At 44.2% G+C, this 20,000-nt stretch overlaps 1 protein-coding gene across 1 annotated transcript in view; it reads right to left on the bottom strand.

Annotated features, from left to right (window-relative positions):
- LOC310793863 (voltage-dependent T-type calcium channel subunit alpha-1H-like) overlaps positions 1-20,000 on the bottom strand; it is a gene marked incomplete at both ends in the record, with an annotated part of 73,750 nt that overhangs the window by 14,421 nt on the left and 39,329 nt on the right. Inside the window, 14 exons of the mRNA XM_083655755.1 lie at positions 235-324; positions 1,500-1,625; positions 2,030-2,156; positions 2,712-2,896; positions 3,195-3,263; positions 5,149-5,272; positions 5,448-5,548; positions 7,177-7,542; positions 10,573-10,754; positions 10,904-10,991; positions 11,944-12,099; positions 13,562-13,679; positions 16,207-16,392; positions 17,664-17,815. Coding sequence (XP_083511881.1) covers positions 235-324; positions 1,500-1,625; positions 2,030-2,156; positions 2,712-2,896; positions 3,195-3,263; positions 5,149-5,272; positions 5,448-5,548; positions 7,177-7,542; positions 10,573-10,754; positions 10,904-10,991; positions 11,944-12,099; positions 13,562-13,679; positions 16,207-16,392; positions 17,664-17,815 — 2,070 coding nt within the window. The remainder of the gene's footprint in view (positions 1-234; positions 325-1,499; positions 1,626-2,029; positions 2,157-2,711; positions 2,897-3,194; positions 3,264-5,148; positions 5,273-5,447; positions 5,549-7,176; positions 7,543-10,572; positions 10,755-10,903; positions 10,992-11,943; positions 12,100-13,561; positions 13,680-16,206; positions 16,393-17,663; positions 17,816-20,000) is intronic.

Genomic DNA, 20,000 nt, shown 5'->3' with positions numbered 1-20,000 from the left:
TAGCTCATTGCTATATGCTGAAAACGATTGGATCCCCCATTGTAGGGAGACAGTCTGGTAAGCGAAACTAGGTTAAACCAAACAGAGCATTTTCCCCCCCGCAAGTCACGGAGTGGAGATATACAATGCCAGACTCCTCTCCCGAAAGGGAGGAAAGTCTGGCAAGCAAGACTAGGGTAGCAGTACCGTCAAGAACTTCCATCTACTCTCACCCATGGTGTGTATGAATCTTACCTGCTGGTCTACTCCAACAGCATCCAGCCCATCATACATGATGCTGACCCAGCCATCTTTACATGACAGTACAAACAGCGACATCAGCGCCTGTTAACAGTGAGACAAATCAAGTTGAATAACAAGTTCATTTCCAAAATGCTACAATTACATTTTGGAAATGTTAGGCTGTTGTAGCATGTCAATATATACAGCAATTATCACTATAACTATAGTTTATACTATAGTTTACCTTTATAACTATTAGTTATCTTCCTTCAAAAAGCAATGTCATTTGTTTGATGTCAATCATTTTGATAAAGGTGCAAACTGGAACGCAACGTGTGTTCGGAAATCCAATCTGACGCTCTGCGCGAAAATGAGTGTGGCTGTTCAAAGAGGCAGAGCGTGCTCTTTCTGTAGGAATTAACGAACGGGTCATTAGTTTTTAGAAACACGTGCTACTGGCTAGCAGTTAGCTAACTGCTACACATACAAACAGCTCACTCTCCTCCGTTCTCTTCTCTTCCCCTGTGTTTTTTAATCATTTTAGCAGTTCATCATCTCTTGGCACTCTGATGCTCCATCTCCTCTCAGACGGAGTGCAGAGAGTGCGCTCTGCCACTCCGAGAGAGTGTAGCGGAGTAGCGCTCTGAATAACCGAACCCTGTATTCCAACAGCGTTCACAATTTACGAACAGTCCAGCTTGTGCCAGAGTGCACTCTGGGCACTTGGAGTATTATTTTCATGTTCGGAGTGATGTCATAGAAGAAGACGATCCCCAGAATTAGAATTAGAACATAATTAGGCTAAAAGGCCTTCAAATACGCTGCCCCTTCTTCCTGGAATAATGTACAGAAGGACCTGAAATGATCAGAGCAGATTACTATGTTCTCCCATTTGTAGTGTGTGACAGTTGTATTTGTATTGTTTGTGTTTCCTGTTGTAACAATGTTTATGCTGCTGTCATGGCCAGGTCACTCTTGGATTTTTTTTTTTACTTGGTTAAATAAAGGATATTGATTGATTGAAGAACCATTTCTTCCACAAAGAACCTTTCATCTTGTGGAAAATAACTAAACCCCTCCATTGTATATATTGTGCAATTGCAAATTAGGCTTTACAAGGACAGATAAACATAAACACAATGCAGCTGTCTAAGCTGCATAAAGGAGTGCAAAAATGGTTCTCTAAAGAACCTCGGTCTGAAAGGCTCCGGAGAGCACCTTTATTTGTGTGTGTGTATGTGTGTGTGTGTGTGTGTGTGTGTAAAGGTGAGACAAACCTGTCCCAGGTTGTCAAAGTTGTACTTGCGTCGAAACCAGCGATGCCCCGCCCCCAGACATTGGGTTTTATTGGTAATCTTACTGACGTCAAGCCCGTCACAGTGGAAGAACTTCCCTTTAAACAACTGCACACACCGACAGATGCATGAACACACACACACACACACACACACACACACACACACACGTACGAGCACGCACACACACACACACACACACACACACACACGCACACACACACACACACACACACACACACACACACACACACACACACACACACGCCAACATATCAACCCATTGTAACCAAAAGCTCTAGCCAACAGAGCTGAATGTGAATGTTGGCTGGGTGTGAATGGTGTAATTAACCCATTGATACCTGATGCAGCATTTGCGTGTATATCCCTCATTTGTGTGTGTATCCCTTTAAGACCGGGAACCGCGTGACGCGGTTCGCGGTCTTAAAGGGATACACACACAAATGCTGCATCAGGTATCAATGGGTTAAGAGAACAGTAAAGGACTTTACCTGCACTCCCAGTATTCCAAACACAATGAAAAAGGCACAGCAGATGAGGACGATGTTTCCGATTGGTCGCAGAGATGTGATGAGAGTCTCTACCACCAGTTTTAGCCCCGGAGCGCGACTTATCACCCTTCAACAGGAAATGTAATTAGTCACTTATTACTCCTTTAAAAAGTAATACAATTACTTTACTTATTGCTTGGTATCAAAAGTATTGCTAATTAGTAACGTTACTCGTAATAATACTATATTACTTTCACTACCCCCCCTTCTGAAAAGTGACGTGCAACCTGTTTCGCCACTTACTTTTACAACTGAATCCACTTTATTGGAACAATAATTAACCTTATACTGTAGGAAGAGTCAACAATCAGCCAAACTGCATACTTTTATGCAACCCTAACCCTACCTAGGCCAAAAAACAATTGCGTTCTGGCAACACAGTCTCACATAGCCAGACCTCGTTTTAGCGATGTGCCAGCGCTGGAGAAAATAACGCAGTAACTTGAAGTTACTTGGATTAGTAACTAATATATTATATAATATTTTTAGAAAATGGAATTCCTTAAATTACTAGTTAATGGGAAAGTAATACAATTACAGTCATGTGTTATTTACTTCACAGCCCAACGCTGCTATGTAGCTAATATGAATGAGCAGATAGAAAGAGGGACAGAAAGGCAACCTGAGTGGTCGCAGGGTGCGGAGCAGGCGCAGCACACGCAGGATGCCCAGGATGCGGTTACCGCCGGCCGACGCCACGGAGACCAAGATGTCCACCAGAGAGACCAACACCAGCAGCCCGTCCAGAACATTCCAACTGCTCTGCAGGTACACACTGTTCCCAAAGTACATGCCCAGAGCTACCACCTTCACATGCACACACACATGCACGCACGCAGGCGCGCGCTCTCACACACGCACGCATACACACACACACACACACACACACACACACACACACACACACACACACACACACACACACACACACACACACACACATCCAGCAACATTACTCAGATCATAAAATACTATGAGGTGGAAAATTAGATGAACACTTTCACCGGCAGGGATCAAAATGGCTTTTTATCTTTTTGTCTCTCTTTTTTCTTAATGGGAAAATGATTTTAGAGTGACGTGCCCTTTCAGAGATTGTCATGGTTACCTTGATCATCATTTCAACCACGAAGATCACAGTGAAGATGTAATTGGAAACACTGAGGAACACCCGCTCCTAGGAGACAGAAACACACACAGACACACACAGACACACACACACACACACACACACACACACACACACACACGCACACACATTTGTTTGTATATTTACCGGGTGTGTGGGGCAAACAGATAGAGCGACCACTTATGTAAGGGATAATGTATAGCGAGCTGGTCATTATGTAAGGGATCATGTATAGCGAGCTGGTCATGATGTAAGGGATAATGTACAGCCAGCTGGTCATTATGTAAGGGATAATGTACAGTGAGCTGATCATTATGTAAGGGATGATGTACAGTGAGCTGGTCATTATGTAAGGGATAATGTACAGCCAGCTGGTCATTATGTAAGGGACAATGTACAGTGAGCTGGTCATTATGTAAGGGATGATGTACAGTGAGCTGGTCATTATGTAAGGGATAATGTACAGACAGCTGGTCATTATGTAAGGGATAATGTACAGCCAGCTGGTCATTATGTAAGGGATAATGTACAGTGAGCTGGTCATTATGTAAGGGATATTGTACAGTGAGCTGGTCATTATGTAAGGGATAATGTACAGTGAGCTGGTCATTATGTAAGGGATAATGTACAGTGAGCTGGTCATTATGTAAGGGATAATGTACAGTGAGCTGGTCATTATGTAAGGGACAATGTACAGTGAGCTGGTCATTATGTAAGGGATGATGTACAGCCAGCTGCTCATTATGTAAGGGATAATGTACAGCCAGCTGGTCATTATGTAAGGGATAATGTACAGTGAGCTGGTCATTATGTAAGGGATGATGTACAGTGAGCTGATCATTATGTAAGGGTTAATGTACAGCCAGCTGGTCATTATGTAAGGGATAATGTACAGCCAGCTGGTCATTATGTAAGGGATGATGTACAGTGAGCTGGTCATTATGTAAGGGATAATGTACAGCCAGCTGGTCATTATGTAAGGGTTAATGTACAGCCAGCTGGTCATTATGTAAGGGATAATGTACAGCCAGCTGGTCATTATGTAAGGGATAATGTACAGCCAGCTGGTCATTATATAAGGGATAATGTACAGCCAGCTGGTCATTATGTAAGGGATAATGTACAGTGAGCTGGTCATTATGTAAGGGATAATGTACAGCCAGCTGGTCATTATTGGAAAATAACAGCCCGACAGTCTGATCAGATCACTGACACGCAGCGGAGGTGATCTGATCAGCCTGAAGGGTGTTATTTTCCTAAATCAATCAATTATTTGACACAAAATATAACACTCAATAATTGTATTGATTTGAAAATGATTTAATTGCTTCCGTCCAAAAAATAGTCTGTTTCCTGCTTGCCAGCAGGGCATTGTAGTTAACTTTACACACCTGAAAAAAGTAAGATATAATTGCTAACCAAGGTTGCTTGGACATGCTGCTACACACCAGCCGGGTAGAAAAAACAACATAACATTACCTGATTCGTCTGAGACGTTTCTAACGAGGAAAGCAATAGTATCCAAGAGGTGATTGGTAGGCTAACGTTACCTTGCCATTTGAACAGACTGTTGCTAGCTAACGTTTTTGCCACAGGGTGTTGCCAATGAGCTTGTTAAATTGACTGGACTCCCTTGTGAGCATTGATATGACTGACAGGGTCACCCAGTCTGATATTCATTGATATGACTGACATTGATATGACTGACAGGGTCACCCAGCCTGATATTCCCAGCAGCGACGTGTTATACAGAAATAACAGACCACTGAATGCCGTTACTGACCAATCAGAATGGAGTATTCAACCATGCCGTGTAATAAGTCTGTGTGTGTGTGTGTGTGTGTGTGTGTGTGTGTGTGTGTGTGTGTGTGTGTGTGTGTGTGTGTGTGTGTGTGTGTGTGTGTGCGTGCGTGCGTGCGTGTGTGTGTATTACCATGCTGTTGGGCTGTATATCAGGTCTCTCCAGTGCAATGGTGATGCAATTGAGGAAGATGAAGAGGAGGATGATATGATCAAACATCTTATGAGCAATTACGCTCTGGCACCATAACCTTAACCTTAAGAGAGAGAGAGAGAGAGAGAGAGAGAGAAAGAGCTATAGGTTAAGCCATCTAGACTAGTGCACTCATGAGATTACATGATCAGTGTGTGTGTACACGTGCGAGCGCGCACGCGCACACACACACACACACACACACACACACACACACACACATTTGCATGTATATTTACCGGTTGTGTGGAGAAAATACATAGAGCGACCACTCTTCATGCTCCCTGCACCACTGAGGCTCATATGGCTCCAGCAACCTCTTCACTTTTTTAAAGAAACTCTAGAAGGCACACACACATGCACACATATGCACACACACACGCACACACATGCACGCACGCGCGCACACACACACACACACACACACACACACACACACACACACACACACACACACACACACACACACACACACACACGCACACGCACACACAATCACACACACACACACACACACACACACACACACACACACACACACACAGCCATTTGCATAAGGCAACATATGCACACTTAGCATATTTAAAGTTACAATGAAATGAAATCTTGATGCTCAAAGTTCAATGTCACTGTGACCTCATGTCTGCCCATTGCATCAAAGAAGGGGGTGGGGCTAGCTAAAAGGGGCCACAGCTAGAGATAGGGAGGTCGTAGAGCAGGGATACTCAACTTGCTTTGCCCGGGGGCCCCTTTCGTGAAATGATAGAAGGCCAGGGGCCAGTTAATAAACAAACAATATACATTTTTCTGTAGCGGGTTGTAGGTTTTTGGGGTGTCAGCCGGAGTTTAGTCTGACAATGTTGTGAACACCGGATAGTTAGTTAGGTTAAGTACATACATAAGTGCCTGGGTAGCGAGCAGACGGCGGTATTTGACAATTAAGCAGCTAAATCATAGATTATTGAAAGATATTCCATATTCCAGACTGAAATACTATAACAGAAGTGTAACAGAGTATTGGCCAGAATGACATGAACATTTGGACACTTATTCAGCGGGTATCTTGCACGTTGCGTTCAGGTGCACTGTAAAAAAAAAAAAAAAAAAATAGATTTTGCAATTCCATCGCGGGCCACACAGGCAGATGATGGCAGTTGAGTATCACTGTCGTAGAGAGTCGGGAGTCAAGGGGTAGGTAGGGGGAGTGGCTAGGGGGTGTGGGTGGTGGGAGGGTGCGTGGTGAGGGAAAGGGGTGGGGCTAGGGAAAAGGGGCTATAGCTAGGGATTGAGTGATTGATTGAATTTATTTGACAAATTAAAAAAATACAGTACACCAACAAAAAAAAGTATACAATAATTCATCAGGATATCACAATAAAGTCATTAAACCTATTTCCATTGTGGTCCCGAGGTCTCGGCTGGGATAGGAAGGCTGTAGAGCCAACACTCTACGGCGTGGTGGGGCTCGAGGGGTGGGTAGGGGAGTGACTGGGGAATGTGGGTGTGTGTGTGTGTGTGTGTGTGTGTGTGTGTGTGTGTGTGTGTGTGTGTGTGTGTGTGTGTGTGTGTGTGTGTGTGGGGGGGGGGGTTAGGGTTAGAGGGGTAGGACCATTTCCCCCGAAAACATTGCCTAAAGTGCTATAAGGCTGAATGGCCACACCACTGCACTGTGGGCTTCAATGTATTTGTCTGGACAGACATGGATGTAGACTGCAACATTCCCCATCAGCTTCCCACCCGCAGACACCACCAATTGTGTCTGTAGGAACATCTAGCCAACCCAGAAGTACCGCTGCCGGGTTACTGAACCTGGGTGCTTTGACCTCTATGCTACCCAGATGCCCCTGACCCTGTCTCTGTTTTTCTATGTGTTGCATAAGATTGTCATGTATAAGTCTGTTTTGTTTGTCTTTGACTTATTTGTACTGTTAATTGTTTGCACTCAAAAACACACATACACAGACGCACCTCCTCAAGCTCCTCCTCTTCCTCCTGGTCACCATGGTAACGCGCGGTGGGGGGAGCGTCATCGCAGCGATCAGGGAGGTGACAGGTGGTGCCGTTGCAGTCCGGAGGGTGCAGCATGGGCACCTGTAGGTATTCCGATTGGTCCAGAGACAGCACTTGCAGGTATTCTGATTGGTCCAGAGACGGCACTCGCAGGTATTCTGATTGGTCCAGAGACGGCTCTCTGCTGCTGGGGACAGAGCCTGTGTGCGTGTGGGACAGCAGGGACTCCATCTCCCCCGACTGGCTCCTCCTGTGCAGGCTGGGGGCGCGACCCAGACTGCTCCAGCTGGACCGCCGGCTCTCCGTCCCGCTCTCCCACGGAGACTGTTAGGACAACAAGCCAACACAGCAATACATAATGGGACCGCTCAATCAGGCTTAAAGTCCCCCTCCAGTCCCTTTTTCTCTGTTTAACGGTTGCTGTTCTATTTCAAACATTCTAAGGTTCTATGAGCACCTGCTGTATAGTCGCACGCCATCTGATTCTGAGCCAAGAAACCGAAGCCGTTTTCACACATGCGCTTTATACCGGGAAATGACCAGAAAGTGGTCTATACCTTTCATGTGTGAAAATTGTTTTCCGGGTATAAGCGCGACCCCGTCATCGCGGACTTTTCACCACTTTGGAGGTTGTCAGAAGAGCGGTATGTCTGCTTCATGTGTGGGCTTGCAGATTCCCCCCCCCCTCCCCTCTCTGCTCTCTCTGGCCAGTCCTTCAGTCAGCAGCCCGACACACAGGACACAGCGAAAATGGCAGCGGCTTCTAGTCTGAAGCCGCCCAACGCTTGTTGAGAAAGCAAATGCGTGAAGCGAAATGTGGAACTATTTCGCTTACTTACGTTGCTGACAGCGAAGGCAAGCCCGGACACATCAAACGAAGCCAGTCTGTAAAAAGTGCTTCAACGCGACGCGGGTGAACGGATAAACGTCGAACCAGCCAGGCTATGCCTCTCAGACACAGATCCCAACTTCTTCAAATATTTCAGTTCAAAGACTAGTTAGCGAATGTGAAGGATACAACATACATGCACACGTCACTCACCCGCTCTGCAGTGCCCCCCCCCCCCGACCCCCCTCAAATACAGGTAATTTGACTGCTATATTCACACATGTGAGCGCTCAGGTGTGAAGGGAAATTCCGGGAAATGGCCGATATTGATTTACAGGCAATGTTCCTGTACGCATGTGTGAAAACGGCTCTACATTGATAAGAAGCGAAAGCTAATAGGTTTGGTTCCACTGCAACATGGTGCCAGCGCCGTTGTCAAGAAAGCACAAGAGCTTCGTCTCTTGCCTTCAATAGGCTGTTTCAACTTGACAACAGCAACATTCTACATTTGCACTAGCACTACTTCTAGTGTACTAATTAGTGTTTGATAATACAATAACTGTCAAACTACATGAATGATGAATAGTTTGACAGTTATTGAGAGTTGATTTGAGTTAATGAGTTATTAATTTGAGTTAGTGTGGACCAGTGATGTCACTGGTCCACACTTCAACACTCAATAACTGTCAAATTAAATGACAGACTTCAAAAGCGTTTACAGTTTTCTGATATACTACTGATGTTCTAATGATACAAAGCTGGTTGAAAATGGGCGGAGTGTTCCTTTAACAAGCGCATGTTTTCGTCACTCAGTGGCGTTTTGAGCCCAACAAACACTGTCACAGCAGCAGGCAGTGGGCTTACAGTAGCTAACGTAGCAGCTAGGTAGCTAATTAATGTGCCAGCTTGTCCTCAGTCAGAATCGAATGGGCCTTTTTCACAGCAGCCATTTTGTGTTTAAAAGGCATGGGTAAACACAGGTGCAACCAAAACGTTAATGAGGGCCCCAGCACTGGAACACTTTAATGGATTGGAAGTCAGAAGAACCCCTCATTTTGGTTGCACCTGTGTTTACCCTGCCTTTTAGACAGAAAATGGCTGCTGTGAAAAAGATCAATTGTCATTACGTAGGACTATAGCGTTCCACTGAGTCATCATACATCATACATTCCATTTTAGCAACAGCTTTTTTTTTCTTTCTTTTTTACTTTGAGCACAAAATTGGGTTATTTGTCAAAAAAGAACAGTGTGTAGCTAATCAACATAGCCAGGACATGAGTCAGAAACATATGAACTGGTTGTACCATTTCCTCCAATTCATTGGCGATACTAACTAACTGGACGGCTGTAGCTCACTGTATACTGCACGGAGAGTGACGATAAAGGCTTATCTTGTTTATACATGGGCGATATGGCAAATAGGCGAATCTCCCAAAAAGTTGGCCTATCCGTTAAAAAAAACATCTAAAATCAAGTCGATCTCATCCTCTACAGATTAGCAGAAGGCCATCCGTGCTTTTATCTCATTTCATTTAGATGACTACCGCTCTCTACTACCAGTTCAACCTTCCTACATGCATTAAAGTATAATTAGTGCTGCACGTTCTCTCAGATCTGATCTAAAAACTGGCTTACTGCAGCTGGGAATAATTGATAACCTCCCACTGTGGAAGACATGAATATGTATTGCTCAGTTGTGTTCTTTTATCTATGTACAGTAATTATGTGTTGTATATGTTGTGTGTGGTATGGTATGCATACATTTGAATGCTACGTTGATGCTTGTTAACTATTCCAGGCCTTTTTCAGTGGAAAGAAGATTCGGAGCTGTATTTTGTGTCATCCTGATCGTCGTTATGCCTCCGCTGGCGACACGTTAACACGATGTGTCACGAATGTCTCGAGGGAATTTCTTCAAGTTTGACACAAAGATCCACTTGGACTCAATGATATTACTGATTACATTTTGGTGGTCAAAGGTCAAAGTTCAAGGTCACTCACATCTATCCCATTCTCATTTAAACTCGATATATCTCAGGAACACCTCGGAAGGAAGTTTCTTCAAATTTTGCACAAATGTCCACTTGGTCTCAAGGATGAACTGATTACAACTTGGTGGTCAAAGGTTTTGTGACCTCACAAAAGACGTTTTTGGCCACAACTCAAGAATTCATATGTTAATTATGACCAAATTCTACACAAATGTCTAATAGTATAAAATGATGAAGTGATGCATGTCTAAATCATTATATGGATAAATGCAGGCATACATGTACATATAAATAAGTTTGTCAATCATTCATTTAGTTTAATGATTGTATTAAAATACAATCAATAAACTACATTATAGATTAGCTTATTAATCAAGACATTTATAACTGTGTTTATGAAATACTTACTAATGTGCATAATGTGGGAACAATGCTTTATAAGTGATGAATTAAGTATTTTTCTAATACTGTAATAATGTTTCACGCAGTAAAAATGCAGTAAAATACAAGTAAACACATGTGTACAAGGCTCACCGCTGACCGTTGGTCCAAGCCGTTGATGGAGGCGCCACTGGGCCGACGTGATTGGCCGGAGTTGATGATGGGCGTGGCTGCGGTGTGTGTGATGACCGGCAGAGGAGGAGGAACGTGGGGCATGGAGGCTCTCGGGTTGAGGAGACCGTTGGGGCTCAGCATCATGCCATGAACCTTGAGTTCTACTCACACGCACACGCACACACACACACACACACACACACACACACACACACACACACACACAAATGTCTCATGCTACAGTGATGCAGTGTTAGTGGGTGCATCTGTATTTTCATGTGGAGTGCTGACAGCATCAAATAGTTAGTACCTGCAGCATACAGCTCTCTGAACTTCTCCTCTTCCTCAAAAGATATAGACTGCCTGTCCTCATCTGTCTCAGATCTGCTGGCATCACCCTGATACACACGCACACGCACACACACACACACACACACACACACACACACACACACACACACACACACACACACACACGCGCACACGCGCACACACACACACACACACACACACACACAGAGCACCAGGAACACCACCATCAATGTCGTCATCCTCATTATCATCATAATCGCCTTCCTTTTCTCATTGTCATGATGAGAGAGAGAGAGGGGGGGGGAGACAGAGAGAGAGAGAGAGAGAGAGAGAGTGGGGGTATCTCCAGTGTTCTGTAGTTGAGTTACGTGTGGCTTTGGCAGCGATCTCCTGTAGTCACGCCAATAAAGCTTTAGTGAATTTAATTAAAATACACGCCAGAAAGATGGAGGCAGACGGCTTTGGCACTGGCTAGTGTGTGTGTGTGTGTGTGTGTGTGTGTGTGTGTGTGTGTGTGTGTTTGTGCGTGCGCGCGCGTATGTGTGTGTGCGCGTGCGTGCGCGTGCGTGCGTGAGCATTGCAAGTGTGCTCTCTGATGCTGGAGATAAAAGATGAAAACTAAACAACAAAAGCTCACCAGCTGTGAATGGCAGGCGATATCAAACACATCTCTACCCTGGAGAGAGAGAGAGAGAGAAAGAGAGGGAGAGAGAGAGGGAGGGAGAGCAAAGAATGAGAAAGAAAGAAAAAGAGAGAGAGACAGAGGGATTGAGAGAATGAGAGAGAGAGAGAGAGAGAGAGAGAGAGAGAGAGAGAGAGATTGAGAGAATGAGAGAGAGAGAGAGAGAGAGAGAGAGAGATTGAGAGAATGAGAGAGAGAGAGAGAGAGAGAGAGAGAGAGAGGAAACCACACAAGCAGGGTAGTGGAGCTTATTCTCTAGGCAGCTTTTGGTGTGAGAGCAATAAGGCTCAATCCACTTTTTCTCTCTCTGCCTCCATCTCCCAACAGCTCAAATGAAATGGCTTCTTTGCCCTTACTTCGGCCTGGAAGCCCTCGACCAAAATGGCCACCAGCAAGTTGAAGAGGACGTAGTTGCCGAAGGTCATGAGAGCGACAAAGTAGAGAGCGGCCAGAGGAGAGGTGGAGGCCATCCCGTTGTACAGCACGGCGTTCCAGTCCTCCTGCGTCAGGATCTGACGGGGGAACATGCCAAGATCACAATCACAACGTATCGCCCCAAAATTAGCTCAATTAAGCGAAGTTCAGCTGATTTAAAGGGATACGCCAACTTTTGGGGAGTTTCGCCCATTTGCCATATCGCCCACACATAACCAAGACCACGATGCCTTTACCGCCACTCTCCGTGCAGTATACAGTGAGCTACAGTTGTCCAGTTAGCATCGCCAATGAATTGGAGGAAACCGTACAACCGCTCAGTCACCAAAAACACACATTTCTAACAGCGCCAAAAAGCTCTATGTACATGTTGTGACTTAGGGTACTCGCCACGTGATTAAATAATAATCCATAGTTAGGTGAAACATAATTTTTGTAGTAATCCACACGCCGAGAACTAACCAAAGATCAAGTTACTTACCTTGTTTGCCCGTGTACATCGCATGCGCTGTGTGCAGCACGGCCATGTTTAGAAAGTAGTTCCGGCTTTCTATTTACCTTAAGAAAAAGTGTTTCTCTGCATTTTGGATTAACATTTAATCTTGTGGCGAGTACCCGAGTGCCCAGCATTGTGTATCTTGGTTATGTATGGGTGATATGGTAAAAAAAAACTCCCAAAAAGTTGACGCATCCCTTTAAGTGAAGTTCAGCTGATTTAAGTGAACGTTGAATTTCACTATCTCCATGCGTGAAAGACTAACCGCTGCCACCAAACATGTGATGACCTGTCACAAGACTAGATGTTCTCACTACATTGTCATTCTATATATTTGACCCAGTCATCCTATAGTCCCCAAACTATTGCCACTCTACATAAGTGACCTGCTGTAACCTATATGTTGCATCTTTACCCATTATTTATGTTACCCATTCATTATTTAAATGCTGTTTTAATTTTCACAGCAATAAAGCTCACAGAATTGAACACAATAGAAGAAAACAAAAGTAGACGGGAATAAAAAAAATACACCGTCAAATAACAACAGAGACCAAGACATGGAAGGCACATGGCCAGTAGCTGTGGTGTGTGTTTAATGGTGGATGTGTGTCAGTGTTTGCAGCTCCAGTGAAGTGCAGGAGCAGCTCTGAGCTGCCTTCCCCTGGGCTCGCCAGTACAGTACAGTACCTGCCTCCCGGGAGGCTTTTCACATTTGGTGGTAAAATTGACTGAGAACTCTCCCAAATTGGACCAAATGAAATAATGGAGAAGATCATTAGGGCTATAGTGTGACAGCAGCAGCTGCAGTTTGAATGCCATCATCCCAATTAATTTAACAGTCATTTATCCACGAGGAATCTCTACTATAAAATTCTAGTAAATGAAGTATCATTAAAACAATTAATTTGTGTGTGTGTGTGTGTGTGTGTGTGTGCGTGCTCGCGTGTGCGTTTGTGTGTGTGTTTAAGTGTGTGTTTAAGTGTGTGTGTGTGTGTGTGTGTGTGTGTGTGTGTGTAGGTGCATGCAAGTGTTTGTCTAACCTGGAACACAGTGACAGTCGCCCAAAGCAGAGAGTCAAAGTTTTTTCGGTCAGGCAAAGTGTCTCCGCTGTCTTGTCGCAGACCAAACTTACAGCCGAACAGATGCATGCCCAGGATACTGCAACACACACACACACACATGCACACACACACACACACACACACGCACGCACGCACACACACACACACACACACACACACACACACACACACACACACACACACACACACACACACACACACAGGGTGCAGTAATGCTATTTTAATAATTGTCTTTGTGCGAAAGTGATGATAGATGTGACAACATGTCAACAAGGTCAGAAGTCAGCGGGTTATAATGATGGTGAGGTATAATCAAAGCCAGCAGGGCTAAAGAGACAACTTTTTGTCCTTTGTAGTTTCCACCTGCGCCCTCACCTTTAGAGACAGGGAGGGAGGGAGGGAGAGAGAGAGAGAGAGAGAGAGAGAGAGAGAGAGAGAGAGAGAGAGAGAGAGAGAGAGAGAGAATACAATACAATACAATAGAATACAATAGAATACAATAGAATAGAACTTTATTATACACAAGGTTGTAAATTGGTCTCCGGCTCACAAAATACCACAACATTAAAAAAAAAAGGCAGTTAGTAAAACAAACACATAGACACAGGATACATTACACATTAAAAACAATGCCTGTCAGTGTCTGTGGTTTAAATCTTGTCAGTCACTTTGTAGAGTTAAGAATAATGGCACTTGGGATGAAGGTCTGTCGCAGGCCAACTAAGGCCATGTCCTCTTGTCACTTAATCAATCTGAAATGTTTCTCATTAATCATAAATTCATTAGTAGAAAGAGAGAATAGCCCAGGGGAGAGAACACAACCTTGAGCATGTCTGACATGCTCCCACTGACAGGGACCGGCACTCCCACGGACCCTCTGTGGGCGCCAGGAAAGAAAATCTCTGATCCAGAGAATTAACCCCTCATTGATTTGGAGATGAACGAGCCTTTTCAGGAGAATACGTGTCTTCATTGCATTAAAAGCCGGCCTAAAATCCATGAACAGAACCCTGGCATTGTGCCTGAACTGAGGTGGATCTAGCATGCTGGCCACAGTCAGGTGACTGGCCAGAACTCTCTCCATAGCTTACACAGTATGGAGCTTATTGTTAGGCCGAAAATCATGTGGAATGCTTGCACGCAGTTCTTTAACACAGGCCTGATTGATTTTGACACTGATGGTGTCTACGGCCCCTGTTTAAACCCCGGTATTAACATGGGCGAGATAGGATCTCAATAAATTACCGCTGCGCCTTGAGATCCAATCGCCGGGCCGCATATGGTCAGATTCTTCTGTGTGTCTGAATGCAATGTGTCCTCAGGAGACATTGAAGGACAACATTATGCAACTCTTGATTTAAAAAAAATCATGGTAATAATCAACAGCTCTGGGAGAGCCTACTTTTGTAATAGACTGTAGAATAAAGACAATTGATGCTATTTATCTAGGCCTGGATGAAGATGATAGGTTTACTTGAATGAAACCTCTTATTTTGAAAAAGGAGTGAAAAAATAACATTGCAAAAGCAGTTACATAACATGTTATTAGGCTATTCTGCAGACTGGTTTATAAACGTTATCATTATAATTTTCCTTTCAAATGGTTAAATTGTCAATTAGTGCAATTAAAAAATATACACCACGGTTCACAGCTCCATCCAAACACACATCAACAAGTGCATGTGTGGTCTCCTTCCTTACAGGGTTCCCAACATTAGAGCGTGGAGGCGGAGCATGGCATTTTGTACTTCATAGAGACTGAAATTCTGCACGTTTTGCCTGCTCATTTCTAGGACGGGGTCTCTGGAGACAATACACTTCTTTTTTTGGGTGTGACCAAACTCATGCACTTAATTCTACTTAATTATCCACCTTATTTTATAAATAAATAAATAAATAAAATATATAATGGAAGTTAATGTGTTAACGTAGGTTCACGAGCAGGGCCACGCCTCAACCACTCCTTTAAGTACTAACGACTCCTCTGACTGGCAAACCTACTCTGCCCTCCTGTGTGTCTCAGATCTCTCGACCCACCCTCTCTTATACAGTATATATATATATATATATATATATATCTCAAGGGAAAAGTACTCGTGCACAATCCAAGCAGGGAGGTGAACCTGATGAAGCAGCAAGCCTGCGAAATGCGTTGTTCTTCATAAAATAAATATGATAATTTGATACATTTTTGGTCACCCTGTTCTTCTGGAGTGTGCGGTCAACTTCGTATGGACTTGTTCCTGTTTTTATGGTATATATATATATATATATATATATATATATATATATATATATATCCCCTGAATTTCCCCCCATTTTCGCTCCTAGTGAAATGTTTTATGGTCACTCATGAATCAGTAGGTGGCTGGTTGACTTGGTACCAGGCTTAAAACGCATTATATAAGGATTTTTCTAAACATCTGTCAATTTAATTTTTGCCATTAGATTTAGATTTTTACCATTAGATTTCCCCACTTAACTGCCTCCTTTTGTCCACACAGCAATTCCATATTCCCAGTGCTGAAAGCAACCTTCCTTTCATTCAGACAGCTTTTCAGAGAGACTGAATTGAGTGAGAGAGAGGGGTTGATAGAGTATACCTGAATATGAATATGAAGAGCATCAGCAGCATGCAGAAGGTGGCCACATTGTCCATGGTCTTCATCAGCACCACCAGCTGCCTCCTCAGAGCGGGCAGGAAGCGCACCAGCTTCAACACTCTCAGCAGACGGAAGGTACGCAGCACCGACAGGCCCCCCTCCGCCTCCCCCACTATCTCCCAAACACTGACACACACACACGCATGCACACGCACACACATGCGCACACACACAACACACACACAGAGGCAACAGGTTATACACACATGTTAAAATAACTTTAAAGGAACAACTACCTTGAAAGAATTATCTTTATCTTTATCATTATCTTCTTGAGAAGCAACCAATAGCTCTCTCAAAAGTTGAGCATCATTCATCATGTGCAGTGTCCGAAAGATGCGTTGTCATATCTCCTCTTCAGTCACCATGAATTCAGCCATTCTGATGTTCCACAAATAATTTCACACAAATTCACATCAAGAGACGGTTATCGGTGCCTTAAGATTTTCTGAGGAAAATGGTTACTAAGGACGTTCTTGCAATGCACAAGGGAATACCTAAAGGTTCCATCATGCTATTTTAACTGTATTAAAACATGTCTCATGGGTCTTTAAAACAAGGTTATGAATTCTGTTGCAAAAAAAAACTTAAATCCAGCATCTATGAGATCTTCTCTATGTGCTCTGTCTCTCCCCTCATTAACTATGCACTGTTTTGACAAGACAAGATAAGATAATAAGATGATCTGTTGGGAAAGATCCATCTTTGGTGCAGCTGATTGTTTTCTCCGTAAAGTTTCCCATTCTACACAGCTGTTCAGTTGGCGGGGTAGCGCTGTAAGCAGGCAAATTCAATTAGTGTTACTTTGTGATGTCACAAAATCTTCGAAGTCAAAATGGCTCATGTGTTTTGAGACTTCCATGATGTTTATATAGCAGCACCCAGAGCCGTGTAGATAGAAGAGTCTCGACATCTCCATTCACTCCAATGGACCAGTTTTTTTACTCTCAAGAGTTCCAGGAAGTAAGGTCCTGGATTAAGCAGCACTGTCGAGTTGCAGCAAAATAGACAGTTTGTGTTGTACTCTGAAAGGGTTGTTCATCCCTTGAATCAAATTGTACATTATCAGCTTTATTTTAGCATGCAAAAGTAGCGCAAGACCCATTCCTGGCTGTTCATTGGCTAATGAGTCTCGCATTTTGGTCCTCCGCTGACGCCACTCTCTCTCTAGAGGACACTAGCAGCACCCAAGTCCTTTATACTCAAAGAAACAAGGACATTTTGTTTCACACAAGATGGGACCTTTAAGTAGCTAAGGGCAAACACTCAGAGATCTAACAGTTTTCTCTTACAACATTTACACAACCGGGGACAGGAGAATGGGAAGGTCGTCACAATTGTTATTTTATGCCCATTTATTAACACAAAGATACCCCCCCCCACACACACACACACACCTGATGATGACAATGACACTGTCGAAGCCGTTGTATGGGTTCTTGATGTAGCCAAAGAGCCCAAGGGCCAGGACCTTCAGCAGCATCTCCAGACTGAACAGGCTGGTGAACACCATGTTGCTGATCTCCAGAACATCTGTCAGCTCCCGGGGCTGTGTGTGTGCGTGTGTGTGTGTGTGTGTGTGGGAAGGGGGGGGGCACAGAAATGGAGAGGCAAATTAACACATAAATCAGACAGAGATGGACCAGCACTTTTAGGCTTTATCGATATATCGACCGATCAGAGACAAATTTATTGTTAGGAGTTTGTCTCACTGCGCTCTCAGCCATTTCTGAAGTCATTCCTAGCCATTTATAAAACTGTTTGCCCGTGCTAGTCAAAGATACAGTGCAGCGATGCTCACAAGTTATTTTTTGCAAGTCAAAGTCTCAAGTCTTTGAGCTCAGGTCCAAGTCAAGTCTCAAGTCTTTGGTCACAAGTCCAAGTCAAGTCTCAAGTCTCTTATGGATGAGCATTCTATCATCTGCTGCATGCCATAAAGTCTGCTGAGAACACTGCATAGCTCAAACTAAGGGCTTCAAAGCATGTACTATATTATCCTCACTCTTATCTATTAGCATACACAGTGTCAGCATTGATTGGATGACGACATTAGTAGACATTTCCTTGTACAAAAAAAATATTGTTCACAAGTCCCAAACCACAAGTCCAAGTCAAGTCTCAAGTCTTTAAGGATGAGTCTCAAGTCAGTGTGTGTGACTTAAGTGCGAGTCGTGCGACTCAAGTCCATATCTCAAGTCCCTATCTGTGCACAGTGTAGGGTGACATGCTGCATGGACTACACTAGTGTTGGATATGCAGAGAGGAGCTGACCAGGGAAGTGAATGCAAGTGTGTCCTTTACAGTACCAAGAAAGAGTGCATACAATTTTAGCAGTAGCAGCCCCACTGCTAATAAAGGTCCTGCTAACCCCAAGCAGTGTTGAGGCTGGAACACACCAACTCAACTTGGAAGAACTTGGGGCTCACCTGGTAGAACACGTACCATTAAGGCTTAAGTCCTTCACGCAGCGACCCAAGTTTGAATTCCTGTCGCTGTCTAGCACATACTGTCCTATCGAATAAAGGCAAAATGCCCCGAAAAATAATCTAAAAAAAGGAAGAACTAGCGGCAGCGAAGGTTGACTGTTGCGTAGCCTCACGTCTCCTGTGTCTGGGCCAAAAAGTTGCACTTGAACACACTGCAAAGACTACAGCCGACAGTCAACTCCTGACGTCCGGCCTGCGCCTGCGTGAGACCTCCAGTAGGAGGCCTGCGCCTGCGTGAGACCTCCAGTAGGAGTGCTGGACTGGATATACAAACCAAATAGATGAAACAAAGCAGCGTTTAATATAGCTACTTCTAATCGAAAAGAAAGGAAGAGGCGGAGGGCGAAAAAATAAGGTGAACCCGCTCTAAATGGGTAATATCATACAGCAACAGGCTCAAGGGACTTTCCCCAAGGTCATGTCGTCGTGAAAATATTTGTGTGTTTATAATGTTTTGTGCGCGCCCTCTCTTCTCCTGCATTGCTTAGCTTAACTAGCCGACCACTGACCAGCCAATCAGAGTGATTTCTTCCACCGACTGCCTGACGCCAATTCAATCAATTCGTTTGAATCGGCCAAAAAAGCCAAATAGAGCCAGCGATGCGGGACACGCAGAAAAACTGACAGACACTCACCCATTATGAGCTGTGTGTGTTGGGGGGGTCAGGGTCAGTCTGCAGCCATATACCCATATTTATTTAGAACTCCATGATTCGTCATTCAAGCAGTCATTAGTAATTAATCTAAACCTATCAGACATACTGTAGTACTCTGCCTTCCACAGTCTATCCCTTTCTTTCAGCCAATCAATATCAGGTGTGTGTGTGCCTCCTCACTCCCTCCTTTCACTCTCTCTGTCCATTCTCTCACTCTCGCTCATCCCATCTGCTTTACTACACCATATGCCCTCTCTCTCTCTCTCCCTCTCTCTCTCTTCTCTCTCTCGCTCATCCCGTCTGCTTTACTACACCATATGCCCTCTCTCTCTCTCTCCATTCTCTCACTCGCTCATTCCGTCTGCTTTACTGCACCATATGCCCTCTCTCTCTCCATCCTCTCACTCTCGCTCATCCTGTCTGCTTTACTACACCATATGCCCTCTCTCTCTCCATTCTCTCACTCGCTCATTCCGTCTGCTTTACTACACCATATGCCCTCTCTCTCTCCATTCTCTCACTCGCTCATTCCGTCTGCTTTACTACACCATATGCCCTCTCTCTCTCCATTCTCTCACTCGCTCATTCCGTC

This window comes from Poromitra crassiceps (genome assembly GCF_964638095.1).
Source record: "Poromitra crassiceps genome assembly, chromosome: 19".
Taxonomy (NCBI): domain Eukaryota; kingdom Metazoa; phylum Chordata; class Actinopteri; order Beryciformes; family Melamphaidae; genus Poromitra; species Poromitra crassiceps.
This window is presented reverse-complemented; position numbering and strand designations above follow the sequence as displayed.